Source organism: Neolamprologus multifasciatus, chromosome 16, assembly GCF_963576455.1.
Source record: "Neolamprologus multifasciatus chromosome 16, fNeoMul1.2, whole genome shotgun sequence".
Taxonomy (NCBI): domain Eukaryota; kingdom Metazoa; phylum Chordata; class Actinopteri; order Cichliformes; family Cichlidae; genus Neolamprologus; species Neolamprologus multifasciatus.
Genome location: NC_140454.1, coordinates 21,922,068 through 21,947,605, shown reverse-complemented (window position 1 = coordinate 21,947,605; position 25,538 = coordinate 21,922,068). Strand labels below are relative to the sequence as shown.

Below are 25,538 nucleotides of genomic sequence, written 5' to 3'. Positions count from 1 at the left end.
CTGTCCTCACTGGGAAGCACTGAATGAATTTCACGAGATGCTCTGAAAGTTTCGTTTCACTCAGAACATTTGAAGAATGGGGCTGTTTTTGTTTTTGTTTCTTTTGTTTTCGTTTCTAACAGAATAAGGGCGAAACTGGGACAAAACCTGAGCAGAAGTCCACGTGCCACGCTGTGATTGGCCATCAGCAGCCTTTATATAAAGCAGACTGATGTAGGATCGTTACTTTAACTGAACCAGATGGGACCACTTACTTTCATGAGCGAGGTACTATGATTTTATTTTTTAATATCATTGGTATTGCAGTTACCTACTTAGTATAATGTACTCCTTAAAGGATGTACAAATATGTACAAAGTGTGGCTCTTCATAGTTTAGTTTGCATAGCATTGCATGTCCTCTATTTAGTACATCAGGATTTAGTGGGATAACTCAAATAAGTCAAAAGATATAGACCAAAAAACAAATGTCTATTACAGAGGACATAAACAAATAGGCTGGTTCTCAGGAGGATATGTTATATGACTTTGTTCTGCTCACAAAATACCCTGAATTTCTTACAGGAACCAACCCTGGAACAATGAGTCTGAAAGCAAAGAATAAAGCTCGGTGAGTTGCTTTGATTTTACTTTAATGTTATGTATACAGTTCTTCCTACTGTATATAAAACAATAGGAAATACTTTTATGCACTTCCTACAGAACAGTATTTCTGTAGGAAGTACTGTATGCAAAAAATATGTGGCTCCATAGTACTGTAGGAAGTGCTGATACATATTAATATGATTTTTGGCGCTAATGTTATTTTCTCATTTTACTTGTAGGTCAAATTATTTATTGAATTGAATTACTGCTCAGTGTGTAATTATTTGAATCACTATATGAAATGTTTTTATTAGTCTTTGAGTGCACATCTTCAGTCATCTCCATGAATGAGTTCAAAAATTTGTAACCAGTTCCCTAAAATTACATACTGAATGCAAAGTTTGTATTCAATGTTTTATCATCCAAAATACATCAAGTACCTTATAATCAGTGTTGGGACTACACTGAAAAAAATATGTTGTTGGATTTACTTAATTCAATGGTGGACATTTGTTGCACACAGATGTTTTGCTTTGGCAGCAACTTAAACAATTGAGTTAAATTAACACAATTTATTCATGTTCAATAAACCTGTGCAATTTGTGTTGATAAAATGTGACTTAAACATGTTTTGATGAAGTAATTTGAGCTCTTGGAATATTTTAATCCTTCACAATTTTTTCACTTTATCCCAACACTATTCAATAACTTTTACCCAATACTACTTGGTCACTTAAATACTACATGTTATCTTCAAATTACATTTTGCTATTATATTCTAGTATCAAAAACACAATTTTCAAATGGAGGCCTTATAACAGATTGTATTGTTCTCTTCCAAGATGGTTGCTGGCATCCACCAGTAACCTTTCAAAACAAAATATCCAATTTCACTGCATTGACAGTAGGTAAAGAATTAAACTGACATTACTCCTCCACTGAATCTATATAAATCAACAGTTAAATAATGTCAGTTCTTCCGTGTTCTCTGGAATCAATCACAGCAAAGAAATTAGACTGTTTCTTTTGAAAAATGTTACAGGACAATACAAAACATTCTATTTAAGGCCTCTGACGTCAAGATTCAGTTAAACAACAATTATAACTAAACAATTTGAGGTAATGTTAGTTTCCATTAACATTAAATTAGGTTACTGAATTGGCAAACACCTTCCTATTAACATTACCCATTTTACCCCAATAACTAAAGAAATTAGCAATTGCAGGTCAAAAACTTTATTCAAGAGACTCAAAAATAACATTGATACAGTGACTGTCAAAAATTACAGCACTGATCATACTGTGACATCTTGGTTCAAAACAGCACACTTAGAAATATTCAACTTTCTTTACTTCAACTGAATGAAAATGAAAATACCATTTCACACGACCCATATGGGATATTTAGACTGTATAACTGTTTACACTACATCTCTTCACTAGTAAAAGAAAGAAAAAATACAAAGAGAAATTTAAAAATGCTGCCAAACAGACAAACAGAGAACTTGTACAGAGCAAAAGGAAAAACAAACAACAACAAAAAAACCGGCTCGTCCTCATGGCAGTTGCAGAGTATATAACAATGAACCCTGCGATCTGTTCCTGGAATTGAGCTTCAAAAATGCAGCAGAACAAGTGTGAGATTTAAATGTCCTCTCACCTAGAGCTGATCACCTCGCATGCATAACAGTGAGCTTTCCTTGCAGGAGCAGTTTTGTCTTAGTTGTAAGCTTTTCTTGAGAGCTGAGTTGCATCCAACTCCATTACCACCCTTTGAATCACCTCAAAAGTGTAGCAGAGCTGTGATGGGTAACTCATATTGAAGGAATAAAAAAGGTCCAAAAAGCATGGCTACTGCAAAGGTCACGTTATCCAGATCTTGAAGAACTACTATACCCTCGATGATGATGCCAACATCAGAAAAGTCATTGCCTGGCGCATCCTCTGGAGACAGATGTTCATTGTGGTTTTCTCAATCTGTGCAGTGGCCTCAGTCAAGTCCTGGTTAAACACAAAACATTTTTTTAAGATTCCTTTTTAAACTCATCTCTTTTGAATCTACCAGTTCTAATGTTAGAGTAATTTAAACCAATGAAAGCAACATAGTAAATAGCTATAGCCAAAGAGTGGCCTGCCATGCTGCCTTTCATGGTCTAACAGAGTTTCTAAGAGAGAGTGAAAAACATAATAATTTCAAATGCTTTACATTAGTTTTTGTTAGAAAGACACCAGCCCATCAGAAATCCAGGTTATGTCACTCAGAAGATATTAGAATTTAGACTTTCAGCCCCACAATTTGGTTAGCTGTTGGTCAGTTGGTCTTTTTTTTTTTTTTTCAAACAAAAGCTAATGTAAATATTGGTGGGATTTTCCTTTGTTCACTAGAATGACAAATTTAAAGTTTTTTCACACTGATGTGACCCCTAATACAGGGGTGGGGGTGGGGCCTCAAGGGCCGGCGGCCGAGTTCGCTACCAGGCCTGATGTGAACTTCAAATTATTAAAGAGGACTACTGGTCCTAACCAGTCCAATGAGGATCAAATGGATAACTAAATGCATTTTTAAATGTTGCAAAGCCACAATCTACTCATAAAACACTCACCATGAACTCCTGCACCAAGATGTTGCAATTGTCTTTCACACAGACGCGGAGCACTTTGATGAGGGACTCCCTTTGAGCATTAATGTCATCCTAAAGTATTATAACAAAGAAAACAGAGATTTGTGAACTTTTCAGTAGCACAGAAGAAAATGATCCCAGACAAAAACTCTTGACTTTTTAAACCAGCCAACATGCAACACCAGCATCTACAAAGCAATATCAAAAATTCCTGTTCGACATCAACTTTATGGATATATAGTTTCTAGAACATATATTTTTAAAAAAAGATAAATTTTTCTCAGTAAATGCATGACAAATTATGGCATCCTTTCAGTGGAATCTGTACTCACAGGTAATAGTTGACTGTTTCAATGGATGCAGCATAAAATTATTTTACTGACCTAATGCAATACATATACACTTTGTAGTTAAAGAATTTTAAAGTTCTTACTGTCATCATGGCAGCTACATCCTTTAGCTTTGTGCCCTGTTCCCCCGATCACTTTGCAAACACTTTCAGCAGACTGTCAGAGAGAAACTCAGCTCCGTCAGAAACCTTGACTGTAAAGGCATGTTTGGGATGCACTGGTATGCTGCATTTTATCTGAAATGACATAAAATTATTTTTGAAATAACAGCAGGCACTGTGCTTGGTTAATCAGTAATGTTTTGTTGAATAAAAACTGTGTTTCCAGATCTTATGGGATTAAAAAAAATCCAAAGATGTTTGTTTCTGATTTGCAACCCAACAACCCACAAGTTACAACCTCATTTTAGTTCAAGTGTGCATTAATGTGAGTCCAGTAATCACCTTTCTGACAATACATACAGGTATAAGTTAAACCTATGGCAGATTTTGGATTTCTCAGTTGTATTAATAGGGTGGTCTATTTGAGTATGCATGCACCTAATAATTATAAAAAACCTATTATAATTAAGTTACAGAAACCTTAAGCGAAAATAGAATATACTTTCTTACCATAACACCTTGAACCCACAATCCATCAGCTGACTCCTGGTGAAATGCAGAATAGAGGTCGTCTCTCAATGTGCAGCAAAAAAAAACCAAAAACAAAAGGACAGCAGGTGAGGGCAGGAGGGGTAGGGATGTAAGCTAGCATAATGCCGCTAATGATATTAGCTAAAGCTGTTCAATGTCCAAAATCTCACTAACACCACAGTGCAGTACATACACAATGTAACTGAAGAGTCAGTTGGCAAATCTATTCACACAGAAAACCAAATTATGTTATGAGTGCCTCATAATTAGGTTTAATGTGATATTACGGCTCTTGTGCCAAAGACAAATTCAAATGAAAAAGCGCCAATTCTTTGACAACAGATAAAACAGCAAATAAGCTAACAGCTCTTTTTTAGCATGTTACATGGCGACACTCTAGACGTTTAACTACATTTGGCTGAAATATGGTAAATATTAATTCAAAAAATCAAGACATACCAAAAACGTAGAGTTGGCTGCTCGACTTGACTGAGATGGATGCCTTTTTTGAACCACGATCCAAAGCCCGCGAGATGAAATCACGCGTGGTTTCACGAGATTTAATGTTGCTATCTTATTGACTTACTTCACCTGAACATGATATGAACAATTTAATACACCCTTTCTGCATATCATGTAGTTTTTACACTATACAGTTACATTTATCTTTAAAACATGAGGCAATTGTGTTAAATACATGCAAGATGCTTACATAAATCCAAGAGATGGCCAGGGCCTTTTTTTCAGTGTAACGCGTTATTAAGTAACGCGTTACAGTAATTACGTTATTATTGTGGTAACGAGCACGGTAACTAGTTATTATGCCAAAATCAGGAACGCGTTAGTCGTTACTGGGATTTAGATAGGGTCGTTACTTCGTGTGGTGGCTATCGCGGAGCTTTCACAGATTCTGTAACATTAGCAAGTGGTGGAGGCAGCAGGTGGATGAGAGAAAGGGGACGCAGAAGGAAAAGAGACCCGAGGCGGCCGCTGGTGTTGTGCCAAAAAGTGATTGTCTGCCAAAAACTGATTTCCAATGTTTCTGTGTATTTTTTCTGTGTAATATCTTTACGTATGTTCGTAAATAGACTTCGGTGAACAGGGTTTACAAAGGGGTTATATAGAGAATTTAAAAAAATATCAGTTTTTCAAGTATCTTTACAACTCTGTGTTATTGTACTTACATTATAACCAATCCGGTCCTTTATCCCCACTTAAAATATTTTTACAGAACTATTGTAATATTTGCTGCCATTTCTTCTCCTCTTGGCCAACTTACTCTTACAAAAGACATTTTTAATGTTAATGAGATTTTTTTTAACTGCATAAATAAAGGTTATATAAAAGTCGCTGCCAAAAACTGATTGCGGCTTCTACCTTGTTACACGAATGTTGTTTGTGGCTCAAGATGACTTTATGTCATCCACAAGCGATGCATTTGACATATGTTTCATATATTATAGCCCAACAAGTTACTTATAGCAGTTTAAATACAAGCAATCAGTTTTTGGCAAATACCGGAAATCAGTTTTTGGCAGACAATCACTTTTTGGCACAACACCGGTCCAAGTGTGAACTGAACTTCAGGTAAGAAGTTATGACCTGCAGTCTATCTGGGTCAGATATAAACCAAGTTTAGGTGGAGTTTATTTTCGTTATTCTGACTTTTTCCATACTGCGTACTAGCTAGCATGACGGAATTTCTATACAGCTGGGTGGGTGCTATGAAGTTAATGATGTTGAACTTTATTTTGTTCATAAGTTATTAGAGTTGCCAACCGTCCCGTCTGGTATTCAGAGAAAATATTACGCGTTTCTTATTGAGGTGAAAAGGAACAGTTTGTCCCGTAATTCAGCTACAATGAAAAAGACACAAAGCTGGAGTTATTCTGTGTCTTTGCTGCACAGCTGCCTCTTCTTCTTTCATTCCCCTCCCTCTCCTGTTTCTACTTCATGAAAACTGATCAATGATCAGCTGATCGGCTCTCTTGTTTGTTTATCGCCCACTTTGCGCCAGAAAGAGGAAACCAGCCGATGTCGCGCTAAACAACAGCAGCACGTTTAAGCTTGAGCAGCCGTTGTTAGAATTTATTTAATATTAATTTCTAGTATCAGCTGATGTTTGCTGGAGCCACAGCTGCAAAAAAGCTGCTGGTCATAATATCGGTTTGTTTATCTGGTGAGACGGAAACATGAAGATGAAACCAGGAGATGTCCTTACTGAATCATCAGAGCTGAACAGGTGATGGAGAAACAGGTTTACCTTTTAGGTGACATGAATGAGTTGAAGGGAAGTTATGAACTGTTTCTGAGAGACAAATAACCCCAGGATCCTTTTCTAAGTAGCTGACAGCTGGTAACTGTGCAGGGGCGGGTCTAGCAAAGGTTTGCCAGGGGGGCCAGGTAGGGCATTAACAGGGAGAGGGGGGCACAAGGAAATACTTTTCTTTCTTATTCTCATTTAAAATGTCTGGCTTTTAAAAAATAATTATCTGAATCTTACAACAAACGATTGATAGATTGGTGCATATATACCATCAAAACAGTGAACATCATTGTCACAACAGCGTTTGTTTTCATTCAAAGGCTTTATGATTTTTCCTATAATGGCGGGCCAGTCTCTAGTCAAAATGCCCGGGCCAATTTTCTGTCCCAGTCCAGCTCTGTATGCAGCTCATCTGCAGTGTGGTGTTACCTACATCTTCCTATTCAGAAGGCAGAATTTCCGAGTTCTGAGTACAATCAAAGCACCACGACTGCAGTTGTTGTGTTGGATGTAAAAGGCGCACATGACACTGTGACGTAGGCTAGAATCATGGCATTCTCTCGTGGAAATATGCACATTATCTTTTCCTTTCTATTGGTAGGTGGCACAGTGCACTTATGGCAAGTAAGCAAGCTAGAAGACTGGCAAAGTTATGGAAGCAACACATTAACAAGAGAATTCTGAGTAAAACCAAAGTTACTTTCCCTAGTAACTAGTTGCTTTGAAAGTAACGAGTAACTTGAAGTAACTGAGTTACTTTTGATAGAAGTAACTAGTAATGTAACTAAGTTACTATTTTAAAGTAACTTACCCAACACTGCTTATAATAATAATTTATTGTCCCATAAAGTATCTTCTGATTTCATCACAAGCTGTTATCTGATTGAAAGTTGAGAACTTTATGGCTAAGAATACAAGTAAAATACACAAGCTTGTTTAATATTAGCTCTTTCCTATAATCAGTGTATCAGGAGGACTCACTTTGGTTTAAATTAAATTCAAACTCGGTGCTTTTTAATTTCTCTGCTGATACTGTTGCTTTTTTATAGGACTTCTTTCGGGGCCACGGCACCGCCCTTCATTGACTACTTGAAAGATATTCTACGTCGATATCCAGATGGTGGACAGATTTTGAAGGTTGGTGTAATGTTTTGCCAAAAGCCCATTTCATCAGTTACTTCTTAAAGTACTTCATGGGGTTGCAAAAGGATTTTCAGTCCTTTAGAAATCCGGTTTCAAAACTGTCCCTTGGCTCTGATCAGTAAATGCTTTCCTAATGATTAAATTGTCTCAGTTACTCATTTTGTACCATGCTGATAAAAAACATTAAGTCCATTTTGTAAATAATTTTTAAATAAATCATTATGTGATCATTTAAACTGTCACAAATGAGGGTTATCTAGTCTGTGCTAACGGGCTAACTCCTTGTTATTAAAAAATACTATTTTCATAGTAAGATACACCATTGTGCACCCGGTCTCCAAAAAATAACAAGATAATGACAGCAAAAAAACACTGATTGTGGCCTCATAACAGACTTCAATGACTAATGTCACCGTGGTTCTGTCCAACTTTCATAGTGTGAAGAAGTCATAAACTTATTTTGACCAAATTTCACACAAATGGATACGTTTTAGGAAATGATGATATTTTATATCCAAAGGGTCAAATTTCTGGTTTACAGTAACATAATATTTAAAAAAAAAAAAAAAATTCCGACCATTGTTCAATACTGCAACACTAATCCTGGATGTGTACCTTGTGAGTATTGTGTGACTATTTGATTTTTTTGCTGCTTGGATGCAGTTTCTTTGTAGTAACAAATATATTTAAAACTCTTTTGGCTATCATAGCTATAAACTTGTGTGTGGAATCAGCTTTACAGGTCAAACGTGAGCACATGTTTTTTGAGCTTCAAGATCTGTACCGCAAACAATATTCTCTATCTTAGACGCTTGACTTGGATAGGGATCAAATTAGTGGATTATTGGACACATGGATGTAAACTGCAAACTGACTGCAAGCATTACTATAATTCTGTTTTTTCTGAGGTTTTGCACCACATAGGCACCATGTACATTAGGGTTCTTCTGCATACTGAGTTGCCTTTTTTGTGTGCTGTAATGTTGGAAGAAAATGTGAAAATATAATACAGTACAATTTAACACTAATAGTATACAGTTGTGTTCAGAAGTTTACATACACAGGGGCATGAATGTCAGGATAAATTTTTCTTTGAAAACTAAGAATTGTATGCACAAGTTTGGATTTATTTTGGATTTTCCCTAATCCACCAAGGGTCAAAGATATATATTAAGTTAGCCTTCTTTATCCATCTCAAAACCGGTTTTGATGTGCATTTAGGATCATTGTCATGTTAGAACACTCAATTGTGTTTAAATTTTAACTGTCTGACTGTTGATTGGATGTAAAGTTGAAGAATTTTTAAAGTAATCAGTTTTCAATATTCCATCCCCTTCGTGTAATGTACCAGTACCACAGCAAAACAGCCCCAAAGCATGATGCTATTGACATCATGCTTGACAAACTGGCACACTGTTCTTAGGTTTGAAAGACTCAGCTTCACTGCTTTTCATTGTGGCCAAATACCAGAATCTTTGTTTTCGTCTGACTATAAAACTTTTCTCCTGAATGTATTCGGCTTGTCCTTGTGGGAAGCTGTAAATTTTAGTTGAGCAGAAGGTGCCAATTTTGGAGCAGGTGCTTTTTTCTTGGTTAGCACCCTTTAAGTCCAGGGCGAGGCAAAAATGGGTCTTTGGGTCTTCTTACAGACCAAGGTCTGTAAGAAATAAATGTAAATCCTGTAAACTTTCAGTTGTAGTCAGTCATGATTTAATAATGATGATAAGAATTTAATAGGCCTTGGCATTGTAAAAGACACTGTAGAACCTTCAGTAGCACTTAAAAGATTTAAGTTACTGTATTATATATTATATTTTGGCCTTCTGTGGATTAGAGAAAATCTAAAATAAATTCAACCTTGTGCATCCAATTCTTTTTTTTTTAAATAATTCAAAATATATGCTGTACAATCATTCCACCGAGGAAAAAGAACAGTTCAAAGAAATCAGGAAAGTCCCAAATTACCATGGCATTCACGACCATAATGAGAGTATGTAAACTTTAAACCGCAACTGTTTAGTTTTCAGTATTTCCGCTGAGTTAAACTGACACAAATAATAATTATGTCATAAAGCTTAAAAGATTTTTGTTTTTCATTTTATGTTGGCGAGCAAAGAATTATAATTAAAAAGTTGATTAACAATGTGCAAATAGATGAAGCAAATAAATGTTAACAGTAGAAACTGAGACGGATCTTTTCATTGTACACATTTTGATGTTACAGTAGGAAACCTAAATGGCTAATTAAAGCAGGGCTAGATCCCATTTAAACGAGTCACTTTCAGGGTTTGGTATGCTGGTTCACAGGAAAGATGGGACACTTCTTGGAACAAAACCATTGTTCACATCACCTTTTCCTGCTAAAGTAAGGCAAAATTGCTTGTAGGGGTGCGGCTATCAATTATTTTAGGGATCAAGTAATCTATCGATTATTCAACTGATTATTTGAGTAATTGATAAGAAATACTTTTGTCTTATTAATGAGCAACAATAAATAATCAAAAGAGAAAGAACCAGCAGTGCATTGGTTTCCATTTTACATACTGCAATGTTTTAAAGTTTAACTGCATACAATAATATTTACATAAATAAATAAAATAAAATAAAATCTATATTGAAATTTTAGCTTTTAAAGAAAACAGTTTCTTAAATGCAAAAGATATATAAAAATCTCAATCACAAACTAAACTAAGGAATAAAAATGTATCTTTACTCTGTCTTGTTGGAAGATTTTCTGACATTATTAAAAGGTAAGTTTAAAAACCCTCAGGTCAGGTACACCCCATCTCCCCCTTTAGCCTCACCCCTGTTTGCTGAAGGTATCGCTTTTATGAAATTAATTGATGATTTTACCAGTCTGGTGTCAGACTAAACTCCCAGGAGCTTTTTTTCCAGTAAAGGTTGTAATGGTAATTACAGGAACAGCCCTGCTGTTTTGGATGCTAGAAAAGCGTTTTCTTTCACTTATCCTGACCTCACCGTTCTCAATAATGGCTCTGACTCTTTGCTCTGTGTAAACAGACTCTGGCTCCACATTAAACTGTGCCAGCATCAACATCACTGCTGCTATTATCAGTGTTTTTGAAAAGCTAACATTTACGTTGTATGGCAAATGAGCGCGCTACAGAGCCGTGCGTTAAACACAGCATAGAAGAATTTGTGTCGAGAATGTTTTTTAGAATTAAATTACTTGATGAATTTTTGCAGCCCTACTAGCTTCCATTGGCTGTCTTCTGTTAATAGTTGGTTTTGTTGGTCAATCAGGAACTGATTCAAAATGCAGATGATGCTCAAGCCACAAAAGTGGTTTTCATCCATGATGAGCGAAGCTATGGGACTGAAAGCCTTTGGACTGAAGAACTGGGAAAATATCAAGGTATTTATTGATTAACAATAAATAAAAAACCTTTTCTCTAAAACATATGTTTCTAACGTTTCTTTTACTTTTACATGAAAAAATGTTAAAAAGAACAAAAATGGGGGGGGGGGGGGGGGGTGTCACTCTTTTTTTCAGTCTTTCTTTTTTTATGTATTATCACCAAGCCATGAGAATGTTTTATTTTTACGAAGGTCCTGCTCTCTATGCCTACAACAATGCCGCATTCACTGAGGACGACTGGGGAGGAATTCAGATGGCTGGAAGGAGTGTCAAGCGTGACGACCCGAACAAAGTCGGGAGGTTTGGAATCGGTTTCAACTCTGTTTACCACATAACAGGTAAAACTACGTATAGTTATCGCACTTGATAAGAGTAATGTTTTTTTTAAATAAACAATTGACAGTAGCATATCTTTACTTTGTTCATAGATGTTCCAAGTATATTCAGTTCAGGGCATCTTGGCATGATGGATCCCCAAGAAAAAGTATTTGGAGAGAGAAATGGAGGGTTTTGGTGGTCTTTGGATGATGCTGAAGACCAAGAAGTTCTGCTGAATATGCGTGATCAGTTTCAACCATTTAGAGATATAGTCTCACATGTGTGTGAACATGGATGGTCAAAAGTTGTCATGGAGGATCAGCACTTCAATGGGACAATTTTTAGATTTCCTTTACGCAATGAAGCATCAGACATTTCTGATAATCTGTATGACTCAGATAAAGTGGTTGAGCTTTTTGATAGCTTCATTGCAGATGCAGATTTGAGCCTCCTCTTCTTGAAAAATGTCACCTCCGTGTCCTTGTTACATATTAGTGAAGATGGAGCTGTTAACACCAGACTTGAAGTGAAATCCTCAGTCCCCACAGATGGTGTTTTGGAGCCAGAAGAGGAGTCAGTCACTGAGGGTCTAACAAGCTTCAAAGTTATAACTGTGAGTTCAGAAGACCAAAAAGAGACAAAGTGGCTTCTGACAACATGCACCATGAAAGAGGGCGTTGCAGAAGATCTTGATTTGCTTACAAAGAAGTTGAGCTTTTTACCTCAAGTTGACCTGGCATTCCCCTGTGGTGAGAAGAGAGACTGTAGCCAGAGCAGACTGAGCTGCTTTCTCCCCCTTCCAAACAATGAATCCAATAAGACAGGACTCCCAGTTTATGTCAATGCATGCTTCGGCCTCACAGACAATAGAAGACACATCAAATGGCAAGAGGAAGACCAGAGACACGATGAACATGCTTTGTGGAATGAAATGCTGATGAAGAAGGTGTTTCCACAAGCATACATCAAGATCATTCAAGATGCCATTAAACTTGCCCAAAAATCTATCCTCCCTGTTTCCTCTGTGTACAATCTGTGGCCAGATCTCACTCAGATACAACACAAAGAAAAATGGCATGCTCTCACTCTGGATGTTTTTCATCACTTATTCAGACAAAACATGGCCATCCTCTCTCTTGCTAAAGATGAAAGACAGTTTGTCTCTCCATCAGAAGCTGTTTTCCCCTGCAATGGCCCAACAAGCACCAACATATTGTCTGCCATTAAAAGGGCTTTAGTGTCATGTGGAGAAAATCTTGTCACTTTACCAGCTAGTGTTGCAAGGGCCATAAATGAGGTCTACCCAAACCCTACTACCCTAAAACATGTGACTCCAGCATTCCTCAGGGCTATTCTCCACAGGACCGGTGTGGATAACATCACCAAAGACGACAAACTCAGTCTTTTGGAGTACATTTTAGGTGATGAACAATACAAAGAACTTGAGGGTCTTCACCTCCTTCCACTCAGTGATGGCTCTTTCAGATCTTTCACATACAAAGAGGAAGACACTGCTTTGATTGACAGCCATGAATTTCCAAGGTAGGATTTTCATACATCTATCAATATTTAAAATAAATGTTACATAAAGTATAACTGAAGTTGTCATTTTTTTTATTATTTTGAGTGGCAAGTTTTTCCATTGTTTTGTTACATTTAGGGCAAAACTAGCACTTATCGGTACGTCTGATAAAACCAAAATAAATTATACATAAGCTGAATAGTGTGACATTTTAATTGCAGCAGAAATTTTGGTAATTAGACATCCAAAAAGACCTGATTTACTGTTCGACTATGTTCACCAAAAAAGGTGGACAGATCCACTGGGCTTATAAGATTTCAAAGAATATTCATATATTGAATGAAATTATAATCCCAAGTCATGACTCGTGAGCAGAGATGCGCAGTAAAACGTTACAAGTAACGCATTACTGTAGTCTGTAGTAAGTAATTTAAGGAGTACTATTGCAAAAAATGTAATTTTCCCGTAAACACCCTGCATTACTGCATTACTAAACCGCTGTAATTTTGTTTGTGAGAGTGTCTCATGACAATGATGTAAGCATGTGCGATGTCCGTGGCAGCAACAGACATTCCTAGATCAACAATGAATAGTATGGAATGCAGGAGAGAGAACGACCATGTAGAGTTTAAAACTTGGAAGTACTGACATTACTTTAAGTTTGATTCACAGGGTGCTTGTGAAGAGTTTAATTTACAGTGAACAGTTTCGTTTTTACATTTCTGACAACGGCCAGCAAACTTTCCAGTTCCCAGTCCCAGGGTCACTGAAAAAGGGGAGCTTTTTCTAGTTGGAATGCAGCTGCCCTGCCAGGCTACTTGGCACTAGTCCTCGAGCTTGCTGCACCATCCCTCCCCTGCAGTGGAGCAAAAGACCACGCCTCCATTACACGACTCCTAACAGTTTGATCAACAGATATCACTACTTTTGTTTTTGTTAAATTGAATTAACAAAATTATCTTTTGTGCAGACTCTTGTTGCCCTTCTGTAAGCACCTCTTCATCCCAAATGATCTGACTCCAGCCTGCAGTGCCCATCTGAAAAAACTGGCCAGAAGAAGTAGGTCAAAGTAGTATGCAGAGACCTGAAAGTCATTTGTACCTACCATACACGCATTTTTAAACAGCACAGCTCTTAAAATCTCTCTTTATTTTTATGATCTGTTCTTTAGATTTCTTCAAGATCATCAATGTTGATGCATCCCGTGTAGCTGAATATACAAGAAGGTATTTGCCACAAAACTGGAAGCAGACAGGGAAAAACCTTGTTACATGGGACAACAACAACAGTCAGCATCCACCTTCAGACTGGTTTCAAGAATTCTGGAGGTTTCTCAACAGTCATTTTAATGAGTTAAGTCCTTTCACTGACATACCTCTAATACCAGTTAGTCCTCTGTCTGGCAGTCAGACTGTATCAGTAGCAAAATTACAGCAGAACACAACTCTGATCTTTCAGAAAAGTAAACAGCTGAATTTGCCAGACCAAATAACTCAGCTGGTGAACAAAGTTGGGGGCACAGTGGTGAGAGGAAATGAGTGGCTCAGGCATGAAGACCTTGACTCGTACGTGCTGTGCCCATCTCCAAGGAGTGTTTTGAAGGTCCTGATGAATTTAGATTTCCAGCATCTTATCACAGAACTCACATCTGCCTCTCACACAGCACGAGAAGAACTGAAAGACTATCTGTCTTATCTGGATTCTCTCTCAAAAACAGAGAAAGATTTTCTCTTGAAGTTGCCTTTGTTTCAAACCATGAAAGGATTCAGTGTTGCAGCTCAATCGAAACAAGCTGTGCTTCTGATCTCAGGCCTAACAGTGCCAACAGAGCTCCCCATGCCTGATTCCATAATCCAGTGTTCTACTGAGACTGACCGCAGACTGTTACAGCTGCTCAAAGTTCATCTCTTGGACACCGCCGAAGCAGCCAATGTTCTTGTTGACAGCATAAGGAAAGGCGCTTGCAGCAGTGACAACACTAACAAAACAATGACTTGGATCTTACAGCATGGTAAGGTGCTTTTCTCACAAAACGAATCCCTGAAATGCAGCTGTAAGGACTTGAGCTTCATTGAGGTGAATGGACAGCTGAAAAAGGCATCTGACTTTTTTGATCCAAGAATTCAGACTTTTAAAGTCATCTTTGAGTCAGACTTCTTTCCACCGCCTTCATACACTCATTCACTGCAGATGCTGGAAAGCTTAACAGAAATCGGATTACTGAATAAAGAGATGGATGTCTCACCTGAACATTTGCTACATGCTGCCACCCTGACTGACAAACTGTGTGTGAACTCACAAACTAAGGCTCTGGGAAGAGCTCAGGTTCTCCTGGAAATGGTGGAAAGTAATGATTTACTGTCAAAGTTTTCTCACAAACAACTTCATTGCCTCAAAATGTTAAAATGGATCCCATGTGAACAACTTGGAAGTGACCAAAAATTCAGTGATAAATCTCAGAAGTATTGTTTGTTTTGCCCAAATGAAATAAGACATTCTGTGTATAAGGACATTGTTGGACATGTAATGCCACTAACAGGGAAGCTCAGTGACAGAGTTAGCAACAGACTTGGTCTTAAAGACCTACCACCACCTGAAAAGGTGATTGAGAATCTGTCAGTCTTGAAATCAAAAGCTCTGCAAATGGTTAATCCTGACACAGATGTAGACTTCAAAAGACAGCTGCACAGCATTTACAAACACATGCAAGACAATGTCTCTGTATTTGTTACAATGATGGACAATGAGACATGCTGGCTATGGACTCACAACCAGTTTGTTGCACCCCAGGATCTGGTTCTTGAATACCCAAATAATCTAGATCTGAGTTCTTACATTGGGAAGGTGCCAAGTGAATTTTTGCTGTATAGAACATTGATCCAGAGGTTTGGCCTGAGAACAGTACTTTCAAATGAGGACATTTTGGGCATTCTGTACTCCATCCAGCAAAATGTTGAAGCAAGACAACAGCCGATTGCAAGTTCCTCAGAGGTCAAAGTGTCAATAGAAATTCTCAACTGGCTCTGGAAAGAGAAGAAGACAGTTCAGGATGACATCCCAGTGCCAGTCAGTGCTGGGGGAGGAAAATTTACCCTTAAACCACGATCAACAGCTCTTTTCTGTGATGTAAGCAAAAATGGACTAAAAGAACTAAACTGCAGAGAAGAGGAAATTTATGTCATACATGAGGAAATCCCAAAAGCAGCAGCTGAATGGCTGGAAATTCGTTTTCTCAGTACCCACATCCTTGATCCAGAGGAGATAGGAATAGAGCAGTGTGGACAATCTGAACCAATAACAATGAGGATAAAAAACATTCTTAAAGAGTACGATGAAGACAGTGACATCTTCAAAGAGCTCATCCAGAATGCAGAGGATGCTGGGGCAGATGTTTGCAAGTTCTTGGTGGATTTCAGAGTACACAGAGATGCCCCCGAAAGCCTGATTGACCCTGACATGGCTCTTTGTCAGGGACCTTGTCTTTGGGCTTTTAATAATGAGCAGTTCACAGCAGAGGATTGGAAAAATATTGTCAGAGTTGGCTCAGCCTCGAAGGAAAACAAAGTGGAAAAAATTGGAAAGTTTGGACTTGGATTCAACACTGTGTATCATGTGACAGATATCCCCTCCATCCTTAGTGGCAACACTCTTCTCATACTTGATCCAAATGTTACTCATCTCACAAAGCATATCAAACATAAATCAAATCCTGGAATCAAGCTGGATCTCTCTCAACAGCGACTCTTTCATTGTTTTCCTGGTCAGTTTGGATCATATGAAAACATTTTTGACTGTAATTTCACCCGAAAAAGTCCTCCTGAACCCTATCCAGGCACTCTGATCAAACTACCTTTCCGAAGTGAAGAAGAAGCTGTCAAATCAGAAATAAGCACAAATGTGTATCAAAAACCCAATATCTTGGATTTTCAACATCTCTTTTCTAAGAATTCACAAACCCATCTGCTCTTTTTAAAGAACATCATTACATTATCCCTCCAAAATATCCCACACAATGGATCAACTCCACCAAGAGAAAATGAAATAGAGACCATCTTCTCTGTGTCCAAAACTACTGTGAGTGCAATGGAAATTCCTGATGACACCAGTGTGTCCAAGCAACATCATGTTGAGAAATCACTGATGAAACATGATGGTAAATGCAAAGGACTAATTGAATCTTGCACAGTCAGAATTATCCAAATATCCAGTCAGCAGTCTAATGAAAATGAAGTTCAGCTCTGGCTCCTGTACAACTGCTTTGGGACAGACGAGTCCTTTAAAATGGCCATTCACAAAAACAAGCAGGCCAGTTTCTCTTTGCCCATTGGAGGGATTGCTGTGCCCTTGCAAAATCATCCAGAAACTGGAAAATTCACCACATTACAAACAGATCTTGTTGGACAGGCCTTTTGCTTCCTCCCTCTTCCCATTCACACAGGTCTTCCTGTCAATGTAAATGGCACATTTGCTGTGACAAGCAACCGAAAAGGTCTTTGGGAAACTGGAGTGAAAAATGACTGGAACAAAGCTCTCCTTCAGGATCCAGTAGTGACAGCATATGTTACTGTACTCAAGGCACTAAAGAAAATGTCAGAAAATAAGCAGCTGGTGAATTACTGTTATCACACCTTTTGGCCTGATAGGGAGCAAGTGACTGAACCTTTCAAGCCTTTAGTGGATGCACTTTACTCAACCATTGTTGATGACTCTTTTGGTCCAGAGCTCTTTAGTGATGGAGAACAATGGTTCTCAATGGACATTGCCATATTTCTTCATGAGAGCATTGGAAATGATGAAAAGATTGGTGACCTTGCAGTTCAAGTTTGCCAGAAATATGCCAAAGGACCCAATCATGTTGTTCCTCTTCCACTTTGGCTGAGAAATACTTTTGAACAGGCTGGCCTTGAAAAGGTTTTACAAAACAGGACCTGGAACTGGGAGAAGTTCTACAGAGAAGCAGTGTTCAGTAACCTAACTACAATGGACTCGAAGAGTAGAGATACCCTTGTGCTGCATGCTATTGACCTTCATATCAAAGAAATTGACAATCTGCTGCTCTGCTATCCATGCATACCCACAAAGGGTGGACAGCTCCAACATGTCAGGAAACTTGTGAATCCTACAGGGAAAGTGGCCTGTCTTTTTGAACCAAAAGAGGGACGCTTGCTTGATGGATCTGAAAATGACTTCAGATCTCCAAAAAGGATTCAGCGTTTGTTGGAACTCGGTATGGTAAATGACCATCTCCCATTGGAAGATATCACAGAGAAAGCAGGCACAATTAATAAAACCTGGAGCATTGACAAAAAGAAAGCATTTGTCCACTTGAAGTGCCTTTTTGAACTGATGAAGAATCACATTTATGATATAGAGTCTCACCACTGGAAAACACTGAGGACAACTGCATTTCTTCCAGCATATTCCCCTGGTGATGCAAAAATGGAAGGAAATGTAACACTTAAAAGGCCCACTGATGTTTTTAGTGACAAATGCTCCCTTCTCGTTAACATGACACAACCAGTGTTGGATCATCCTAATCTAAACATACACAACACAGATCCAGTTCTACTGATTTTAGGAGTTCACAGCACTCCAAAACCAGAAATAGTTCTTATGCAGTTGCACCAAACAAGCAAACAAGCCCACTCTAGTGACAGATCCATGCTTTACAAAATAGCATCTGAGTGCTATAAGTTTCTGGATCAGTGGATCTCTCATTTTGGAAACACTTGCATGCCACACTGGGCAAATTCATTTCCATTCATCCTCATTGGTGATACATTTGTGAATGTTGATCGTGTAGCTGAGAACGGGCAATTTGAAGCAAAGCCCTATCTCCACGTACTTCCAGCTGCCTTCACAAGTTTCAGGAACCTCTGGACATGTATAGGTGTTGCAAAACGTTTCACAAACATTCAGTTGCTAACTGTGTTGGAAGAATTAAAAGCTCAACATGGAAACAAGCCCCTACCAAAGAGTGATCTCTCAGTTGTCTTCACAATTTTAAACAAAGGGATATTTGAAGCCAAAGTAAAAATCACGGATGACTGTTTGATACCCAATGAGCATGGAGTTTTGCAGTTTGCTAGTGAGCTGTTTTACAATGACAGCCCATGGATACCACTCACTTCAGGTGTCACATTGTGTCACGAGAATATCCCACGAGCTATGGCTCGCCACCTTGGAATCAAAACAACAAGGCATCATTCTCTGGAAAACCACATAGTTGATGACATGTCACCATTTGCTTTTGACTTTGAACAGCAGGAACAGCTGACTGTTCGTATTAAAAACATAATTTCAGCCTATCCATCAAAGAAGGATATCCTTAAAGAGCTCATTCAAAATGCTGATGATGCAGAAGCAACAGAAATTCACTTCATCTGGGACAAAAGACAACATGGGAACGTAAAAACATTTGGGAAGAAATGGAACAATCTCCAGGGTCCAGCACTTTGTGTATTCAACAACAAAGTGTTTTCTGATGCTGACATTAAGGGAATTCAACAGCTGGGAGAGGGAGGAAAGCACAACACCCCAGGGAAGATAGGGAAGTACGGAGTTGGATTCAACTCTGTTTACCATCTGACTGACTGTCCTTCCATCCTTACAGGAGATGAAGTACTTTGCATTTCTGACCCCAATCAAAAATACATTGAAAATCATTCAAATAAACCACGATATGGCATTGGCTATAAACTAGCTGACACTTTCAAAGAAATGTACGTAGATGTCTACAAATCCTTTCTTCCAGACAAATTTTCTCTTAAAGACGGCACCATGTTCAGATTACCTCTGAAGATGGGTACAAATGCAAAAACCTCCAAAATATCACAGCAAGGAGTCACTGACTACGACATGAAAGAACTGTGCTCTGCTCTGTCTGAAGATCCTGAAGGACTAATTCTCTTTCTGAAAAACATCTGCAAAATCAAAGTCCATGAAATCAGTGAAGATTCAAGAGGACTTAAAACCATCTTTGAGGTTGAAAAAAATCTGCTACAGAAAAGTTGGGAAGAAAAAGATGCTTTTGTGAAACATCTACAAAATGCACTGCAATCAGACAAAACAGCAACACCGCACAAGATTTTCTATGAAACTGTGATTTCCACCTCAGATAAAAGACAAAGTAAGTGGATTGTTGCAGAACAATTTGGCTCCTTCAAATACAATTTTCTCTTGAAACTATCAGACAAACTTCCCCAAGCATCATTAGCTGCACGTGTGAACACAAAGGGATCCAGCATTATGGATTTTAAAGGAGAAGCCTTTTGTTCACTTCCTTTGCCAGGGAAAACTGGATTGCCAGTACATGTAAATGGGAACTTTGAGGTTGATTCTGCCAGGAGAAGCCTTTGGAAAGAAGATGGGAAGAGTAAGAAATCAGACTGGAATGAGATTTTGAAACAGAACGTCATTGCACCACTTTATGCAGATCTCCTGCATTACATCAGGCGCAGCATTGCAGCTAAGAAAGTCTCCCTTACATTTGTTGACTCATGTTTCAGTACAGAATACTTGTGTTTTTGGCCAACTGTGTCCAAGGATGTTTGCCCAGACTGGCATGAAATGATACATGGAGTATACAGATCACTGAAAGAAAAAGGCCTTGATGTAATCCCCGTGATGAAGAGCTCAACACGGAAAATTGCAGATAAAAAACTTAAAGAATACTCTTTTGACTGGTGTAATGTCAGTGAAACAGACTCACTTGAGGACCCTTATCTGACAAACCTGACAAACTACAAGCTGATGCCCATCTTGGAAGATCTTGGAATGAAGCTGGTTCCTTATTCCACAAACATGCAGAGGATTTGGACAAGTTTCAGATCTGCTGGGGTTGAAGTGAAAGAGGTCAGTCCCTCCACTGTGCGGACTTTCTTACGAGCAAAGCCTCTCAATGATCCAACCCAAACAGATGAAGATTTGCCTTTACCCATAAGTGCTACTTTGATCAAAGATGAAACAAGATGTTCAGAGCTCTTGAGTTTTTGTTTAAAAGATTTCTCCTCACAAAAGGTCACCCAGGACAATTCAAATTTACTTGATGGGCTTCCACTTCTTCTCAGAAGAGATAAAGTATTGACAGTTTTCAACTCCCAGTCACCCAAGTTGATATCAAGATATGCAAATCTCTTCTTTGGCTTTGAGGAAAAATTTGCAGATTATCACTCAAACATTCAGCACATTCGTCTTCTACAAACTTTTAACTTTCTCAAAACGTTAACATTGCCATGTGCAGCAAGAGCTTTGAAACCATTTGTTCAGCATCTTCTTGAGAACTGCTATGTTGATCCACTCAGTGGTCTTCATGTCCCAAACGAAACAATGTTGGAGTGGCTGAAATCACTTTGGATGTTCATAACAAGTGAAATTAAACTACCAACCTCTAGAGTTGATGAACAAAGCCTGACACTAAGTGATGTGAGGAAACTCTTCAGTGACTGCTACATTTTACCAGTTGTGTGTCCAAGGTTGAACAACAAGCACTTCCTGCAAACAATGAAACACATGTCAAGTGTTGTGTTTGCCTCACAGAAACACAAAGACATATCAGGCATCCTCTTCAAACTTGGTTTTATGAGGTTTGATCATGTTTTCTTCTCTGAGATGGATCGATGGATATATTCATGTCTACAAGATGAACTTCTTGATGTAGATGATGAAAGCTCAGTGTTGGATCAAGTCTACAACATTAATCGCTCAGAGTTTTCCCACCTTTCAAATGATGATATGAAGGAGTTTCAGATGTTCCTGCAATCGGGATTATCCAAATCCAAAGTCAGCCAAGAGTATGTGAGAAAACTCAAATCCTTACCAATATTTGAAACAATACATGGTGAACGAGTGAGGATTGATGCACCTAAGAAGGTTTTCATCCTTAACATCAAATATAGAGTCATATTTCCAGATTTGTTCAACCTACCTACAAACAGCAGCATTTTTCTGAAACACAACTCTGAGAACTACACACTGACACAAACACTCAACATTCAGGTCCTGAATGATTTGGAGTATTTCATGAAGTTCATTCTACCTGTTGTGCACCAACTCACAGAGACACAGATTCTTCACAGCCTCAAGCTGTTGCTGTCACTACGTTACTCTTTGAAGGAAAGGGAAACTATCATCTCCTCACTGAAGACAGTGAAACTGATTCGCAGTTCTCAAGGTAGACTGGAGCCTGCATCATACTACTTTGATGAAAGTGTGGAGTTGTACAAACGAATGTTGCCCGAGGAGAAATTTGTTCCTGAGAGATTTTGGACTGAACTGTGTGAAGGAGATGACTACACAACAGAAAAAGCAAAAGAGTTGGTCAGAGAACTTGGAATGAAGCATGTTGTGTCAGCGGACGAGATAATACATTTTGCGTACCAGCTGGAATCAGAAGCAAAAGTTAACAGAAGACTCAAAGACCTAAAACTGAAATCATCATTACTTTTCAGGGAAGCCTTGGATAAAGCATGCAACATCAAAATTAAAGAGCAACATTTTTTGGAGAGGATTGCCAACATCAAATTCATTTTTCCAGTTATGATTCGAAAAGAACTGTCCATCTACCACCAACCATTTGCTGCTGAAGGAACTATGGTGAAAATTAGAGGCTCTTTGATTGAGAAAAATCCAGAGCATCAAGATTTGATTTGGACCTCAATGCCAATTATAGACCTACCAGTTTATACAACACAGAAACTTATGCAGATGATAAAAAATGCAGGAGCTCATGAAGAACCACCTCCAAACTGTGTAACCAGTAACATAAGAAACATCTGTCAGTCACCATGTAAAACTGACCAGCTGATCAAAACACGAGCTAAAGTGTTCAGAATTTCATACGCTTACCTGCAAGCAAATAGATTTGAAGGAAACCAGCTGGCTGGTCTTCCTGTTGTGTTGGTTGAAAAAGACACAAAACTTATGAGGCCTGATGACGTGTGTCTGTCGCTCTCCTATGATCTGGACTTCAGACCATATCTGTACAAGATTACTCCAGAAGATGCAATGTATGCACCGTTCTTTCAGAAAATTGGTGTGAAGAACAAAGCTACTGCAGAGCAATATTGTAATGTTTTGGCAGCAGTTTACGCTGATTCCTGTGATAAACAAAAACTACATTCAAACCAGCTGAGAACTGTGAAACGAGCTGTTGAGCAGTTATTTAAGTTAATCAGAACTCAGGGAAACCAGAAGCTTCTTGAAAATGTTGAGACTCTGTATCTTCCTGCAGTAGATGGTAAATTATACCCATCATCCACACTCTGCTACAACGACACAGTGTTTGAGACCAAAAGGTTGGAAGAAGCGCTGGAGAGCAAGTTCCTGCTGCTTGAGAAACTCAGTGAATGTCATTTGGGCAACGACAAATACATGCATCATCAGCTGTTGCAACTGCTGCCTCAGAAGTTTCAGCCAAAGATGCTGTCTGAGTTCACAGAGGAAAGAGTTGTGGAATCAAAGATGCAGCTTTGTGAACTTGGGACTGGCTGTGAATTTAGTGGATGGTTTGCTAAACATCTCTCCTCAGGAGCCTTTAAATATGGATTCATTTGTCTTATTAGAGAGCAGTTGCAAGGCAAAATAACACAAGAAGATGCTTCTAACATATGTGAGCAGACATTTGGCAGTATACAGATTATCTGCTGCAAAATGTTGAAAACAACACTCTGGCTCAATAAACAGCCACTTCCCAAAACTGATGAAGAAACTGATGTATCTGTGGAACGAGGGCAACAAGGGTGCACCTTTTACTTAAAGCACAATGATGACATGGCTCCCAAGGTAATAAATGAAGTCATTACAACATTGACAAAAGAGATTAATGTTCTTTTAGGAAACAGAATTGCATCGGTTCACCTTCCAGTGCTGGGACAACTCCTCATGTGTGATGATCTGCAAGATGTTCGGAAAACATTGGCTAAAAATCAGATCCGTGACAGTGCTGAAACTGAAAGTTCCTCTTTTAGTCCAGCAGCCCCTGGGACAGAGGTTCCAGAAGAATGGCATGATTGTTTGGACATGAATGTCCTCAACAACTTTGAAGAGGGGGAATATGTTGGCTACAGCATTGATGACAAGTACATTTATGCAGTTATTGATGAAGAACTGCCTGGTCACAATGGACGATATTCATGGAGATACAAAATAGAAGTAGGAGAAGATGAGCCCATTGAAGTCAGCTGTGTTGATCTGTTTCAGTTTAAACGAGAAAAGAAGGTAAAAACAGAAAGGAGGAAATGCATGGAGCCAGGACCACAGAAGAAGACGCTAAAACCAGAAAAAAACACTTGCATGGAGCTGGAACCACTGACAGCTGTGCCACATTCTTCTGAATCATCAACAAATTCTTTACCAGCCTCTGTTGAGGAAGCTAAAAGGGAAATTGATAAATGTTTGGCAGAGATCTGGAGGCTTCCTGCGGAGGAGAGGCACAAAGCCATCAAGAGACTGTACCTCAGGTGGCACCCTGACAAAAATCCGGATTGCCAGTCTCTCGCCAATGAGGCATTCAAATATTTACAGAATCAAATTGATGAGCGTAGCAAACCCAAAGCTGCAGGCTCGACCTTTTCAAGCAGAAACACAAATTTCAGAGGCTTCTATGAACAGTGGAATCAGGAGGCCAGGTATCACAGAAATAGTCGAGAGAGGTTCTCTAGAGGCTATAGAGGTTTCCATTCCTACAACTTCTGGACCCACAATGAAAATGTCCCAAGGCCAGACAGAGAAGAGGCCAAGCGCTGGTGTAGACAGGCTCGCTGCGATCTCAATGCAGCTCACAAAGACACTGGTGGAGGGAGCACAGAGTGGTGTCTGTTTAAGGTCCATCAAGCAGTGGAAAAGTCTCTCATAGCAGCATGCTATAAAAGAAATGGACAACACCCCAACAGCAGCTCAATTTCAGCCACTGCTGCACAAGTTTCCCGCTACAGCCTCCAACTGAGAGATCTGCCTGAGATTGTGAAAAACCTGCAGACACTCGGGGTGGATCACAAAAGGACTCAATATCCCAACTGCCATCCATATCCCCACATACCGAACGGACGATTCAGATCAGAGAATGAAATGCTGGCACTGAACAAGGCATCTGAGCTCCTTAATAAAATAGAAGCATATGTGAATTAAGGATTTAAGACAGATGGACTATCAATTAGTGTGACTGTGTTTTGACATGTTAAAAGGATGATATCTACAATCTAAAGCTGAAATATTATTTAGCATCACAACCAAAATAATTTCAAGTTGTCTAATTTTTCAGAGTAATAATCACAGAAAATATTAAAGAAAAAATGTTTCTTATTTGTGTCAGTGCTATTTACTCAGTAGTGTTTTTATATGCATTTAGAAATATTTACTTTCCTATGTTTTAAGCAAGTTCTACTACTGTGACCCAAGTATGTATTGTTAAATTTAAATGATTTATGATACTGAGGACCAAAACAATACCGTATGAATTTCCAATAAGTTTGTTTTTTGCAAAGATTTTTTTAGCATTCAGATGAAACAAAATATTTAATGCAGTATTTGGCGTTTGAGGGGTTATAATGTAGTAGTTTTGTTCTGGAAATAAAAATACAAACGATTTTAATGGAAACTTTTTCAATTTTTATTCAATTTTACTTATAAAATGAAATGATGAAACAGCAATCTCATATTTCAAACACCTTTGTAAACTGATTCCCAGTCTTTATAATACTTCTATAGTTACTTTTGGAATTTTAC

The 25,538-nt window shown here is 38.5% G+C and overlaps 1 protein-coding gene and 1 long non-coding RNA gene across 2 annotated transcripts; one reads left to right on the top strand and one right to left on the bottom strand.

The window, feature by feature from the left end:
* The first annotated feature begins 33 nt into the window (after positions 1–33).
* Positions 34–25,538, top strand: LOC146500814 (sacsin-like). The gene is made up of 8 exons (XM_085136506.1): positions 34–267; positions 564–609; positions 7,503–7,590; positions 10,861–10,972; positions 11,167–11,313; positions 11,404–12,835; positions 13,786–13,874; positions 13,987–25,538. The coding sequence occupies exons 2-8, from the start codon at positions 581–583 to the stop codon at positions 24,939–24,941; spliced, it is 12,852 nt and encodes a 4,283-aa protein (XP_084992632.1). The 5' UTR covers positions 34–267; positions 564–580; the 3' UTR covers positions 24,942–25,538.
* LOC146500815 (uncharacterized) lies at positions 3,298–4,945 on the bottom strand. Its single transcript, XR_014869980.1, has 3 exons — positions 4,647–4,945; positions 4,167–4,230; positions 3,298–3,791 (listed from the first exon to the last, which is right to left on the bottom strand). It is a non-coding gene; the product is annotated as an uncharacterized LOC146500815 (long non-coding RNA).